The sequence below is a fragment of the Diceros bicornis genome, chromosome 34 (assembly GCF_020826845.1).
Source record: "Diceros bicornis minor isolate mBicDic1 chromosome 34, mDicBic1.mat.cur, whole genome shotgun sequence".
NCBI lineage: Eukaryota > Metazoa > Chordata > Mammalia > Perissodactyla > Rhinocerotidae > Diceros > Diceros bicornis.
Window position 1 is genome coordinate 36,834,218 of NC_080773.1, and position 3,267 is coordinate 36,837,484.

The 3,267-nt window shown below is 46.6% G+C and overlaps 1 protein-coding gene across 1 annotated transcript; it reads right to left on the reverse strand.

Annotated features, from left to right (window-relative positions):
* Positions 1-377: 377 nt before the first annotated feature.
* LOC131397756 (zinc finger and SCAN domain-containing protein 4-like) lies at positions 378-2,351 on the reverse strand. The gene is made up of 3 exons (XM_058530805.1): positions 1,930-2,351; positions 1,236-1,401; positions 378-1,144 (listed from the first exon to the last, which is right to left on the reverse strand). Exons 1-3 carry the CDS (start codon positions 2,323-2,325, stop codon positions 378-380), a joined length of 1,329 nt encoding a protein of 442 aa, XP_058386788.1. The 5' UTR covers positions 2,326-2,351.
* Positions 2,352-3,267: the final 916 nt, after the last annotated feature.

The following is a 3,267-nucleotide window of genomic DNA, read 5'->3' on the forward strand; positions in this document are numbered from 1 at the left end:
TTAGGCGCCTGTGCCTGCACTAGAGATAAAGGTGTGGACAGAGGACAGGGGAGCAGACAGGGAAAGCCTCCCTGGACCACTGGGAGCTGGGGTGTGTATCCTGGGCTTGGACATTCCTGGATTGTAAGGAATGAACACCAACATTACACATTCACTCATTTATTCAACAGTTATTTATTGCTCGTTTGAAATGTGTCATCCACTTTTCTAGGCACCATCTTTAGACATACTTTAGTGAACAAAACTGAGAAATTGCCTGCCCTTCTTAAGCTTATACTTCAGTGCAGTGAGACAATAAATGGAAAATATAATGGGGAAATTATAAAGTGTATTCTAAATAGAGAAGTACTGGGAAATATACATACTATCATACATATTTATACATATTCCATCGCGACCATACCCAAGGAAGCTTCTGGTGTGGAGGGAACACTTTTGAGGGGAATTTTCTGGTGATTCCTCAGGTGGCGGTGGTAGGTGGATGACTGGCGGTACCTTCTCTGGCAAAGGGAACATGCATAGGGCTTCTCTCCCGTGTGGATCCTCTCATGAGCCCGAAGGTTGGTTTTGTGGCTGAAGGACATTTCACACGTGCTGCACCTGAAAGGCTTCTCTCCTGTGTGAATCCTCTGATGCACACGTAGGTCTGATGCCTGGAAGAAGCCTTTGTCACACTGGGCACAAATAAATGTCCTCTCATTATCGTGTCTTCTTTGATGGGCTTTTAACCGAGAGACATACCTAAAGACCCTGGGACACTTCTCACATTTGTATGATTTGGGGGCTCTGTGGCATCTTTCTTGGTGTCCCCCACATGCTGAGTTTCCTTCAATGCTCTGGAGGGTGGGAACATGCTCAGGGGTAACCTGGTCTGGCCTGGAGAGATATCCTGGTCCCACCTCCATAAGGACATCTCGATAAGGGGGTCCTTTCAGGGACCCTTCCTGGGACCTGGAGGTGCCTAGACCTGCTCTTCTGGAGCTGAGTGGATTCTCCAAGGAAACAGCTCCCTCTTCAGGCCCAGGACAGTTCTCCTCCTGGATAATGAGCAGGGAAGGTGTTCGATTACGATTGACAGAAATACTGTCATTTACTTGACAAATTTTCAAAGAAATGTTGCCACCATTTTCTTTATCTTCATCTCCTGTGAAAATAAAGAAGTGACTCAATGAAGTTGTACCCAAAAAAGAGTTCACACAGAACATCCTTCTGGTATCTGGGCTCCCCTCACTCACCTTGTTCTGTTTCCAGGAAAGTATCTTGGGGAGTCCAGAAGGGGGTCCCCATGTTCTCTCCTATTGGGGTTCCTGTTGACAACTGTTTTGTGAAGTGAACAATGACTTCTCTTAAGGGCATATTCTCAGAAAAGAGGGCTTCCTGTCCCTGCATGCAGACGTGGACCTGTAAACAAAGCCTGTTCAGTGTTGTATACAGATCTGTTGAGTGACAGAAGCCTTCATGGAAAACCTGCCCTCATCAGGCTTTCCCAAGATTCCTGTACTGTGTGCCCCACACCCACTGTCCTGCCCTTGTCTCTGCTGGCATTAAATTTCCTGTTAGTGTGTCTTCCTCAGTGAAAAAAAGACAAATACTAAGGCTCTCTGAGGGAAGCACCAGCTCATGTTAAGGCATTTCTCCTCCTTGAGGTTTGTGCTCAACTGCCAATTTCTTTGTGAGCCCTCCTACCATCTCACCGGCTAAAATCAATTAATTAATATGTTGGCTCATATATGTCTGACTGAATAAATGCCTATAGAAACTTCTGCTTTCATTCTTGCTTACATAGGAGGTAAAGACTCCCCTTGGTGAGGACTAATAACCATGTCTACAATAACTCTTCTTTCGCTACTTACAGGCAACTCCAACTGACTGTACTGATTCCTTACATCCCTCAGCTCCTCACCCCAGAGGTCAGAACCCTCTACTCACTAAGCCAGGTGGCTTCATGCAATCATCACTCAGGTCTTCCATGAATTTCTCCAGGTTTCTGCCACTTGATTCCCACTTCTCTTTCAACATGGACCTGTCACTGCAGTAGCCATTGATCATAAACTGCTCCAGGACCAAACGAGAAATCATTTCATCCTTACTGTGTTTTTCTGGCTGTAGCCATGAGTGAAATAACTTATAGAGTCTTTGCAGTTCCTGCCTTACACATGAGTTCTTGCCATTTTGAAATAAGCTGTGCTGCATGCTCGGGAATGCAGAGATCCCCTCTCCCTCCTGGACAGCACATCCTTGGTTGGGTTTAAGCTCTAGATTTTGTGACCCAGGATCGTTCCTGGATGGTTCACCTTGAAATGAGATTCTGAGATCTAAAGCCATTCTTAAAAGAATGCTCGGAGAGACTCAACTTCAAGGATTCAGTCTCTGCTGACTTGGTTCTCTTGGGATCTGTTTCAACAACTGGTGGATGCTTAAAAACTGCAAGCTACAAATAGAAGAGATATATAATTAATTACAGCTCTGGCATAATTAAAAAAAAAATAGAGGGGTGACATCAGCATCATGGCAGAGTGAGCTTTCCCGTAAACTCTTCCCCTGATAAGATACAACAAAAGGAACAGTCACAGACCAACAATGGACTCTTAGACAGCGAAAAGCAAGATCAGACAGATCCACACTGCTGCACATCTGAGAGTGGAACGTGCTGGGCCCCCAGAGGAAGTGGGGAGAGGTAAGGAGACCTCCTCTCCCTCCCCATCAGATCAGCAATCCCAGTCCGCAGGGCTCCCAGTGAGGGGGGAGGAGCAGCACTCTGCAGGTAAACCATAGCTCTTTGGACTCTCTCAGCCAGTGGGAAACTCCCACAAAGAGGACTCAGAACTGATACAGGGGTACCATGAATATCTGAGCACCCCAGGAGAGTGGATAACGAGGGGCAAGCGAGAAACCCCCCATGCCAGGGACCCAGCGGGCAAAAGAGAGAGTCCCCCCCCTGCATGCCAGACACTGCAGCTCAGCCGACCAGACCAGACTAAGCGGCCGGCAGATTCCAGCAAACAGCCAGGGCAGAGCACAGGGGGCTCAGATTACACAGCCCTTAACCCTCACATGGTGGTGGTGGTGGAAATTGCAACCAGATATTTCCAGGATGAGGAAAAATAAAGCCAATACAGGAACCACAATGCAAAGGTACATGAAATCACCAGACCAGAAGGAAAATGACAAGCACCCAGAAACCAACCCTAAAGACACAGAAATCCATAACCTAAATGACAGAGATTTCAAAATAGCTATCATAAAAAAACTCAACGAAATATGAGA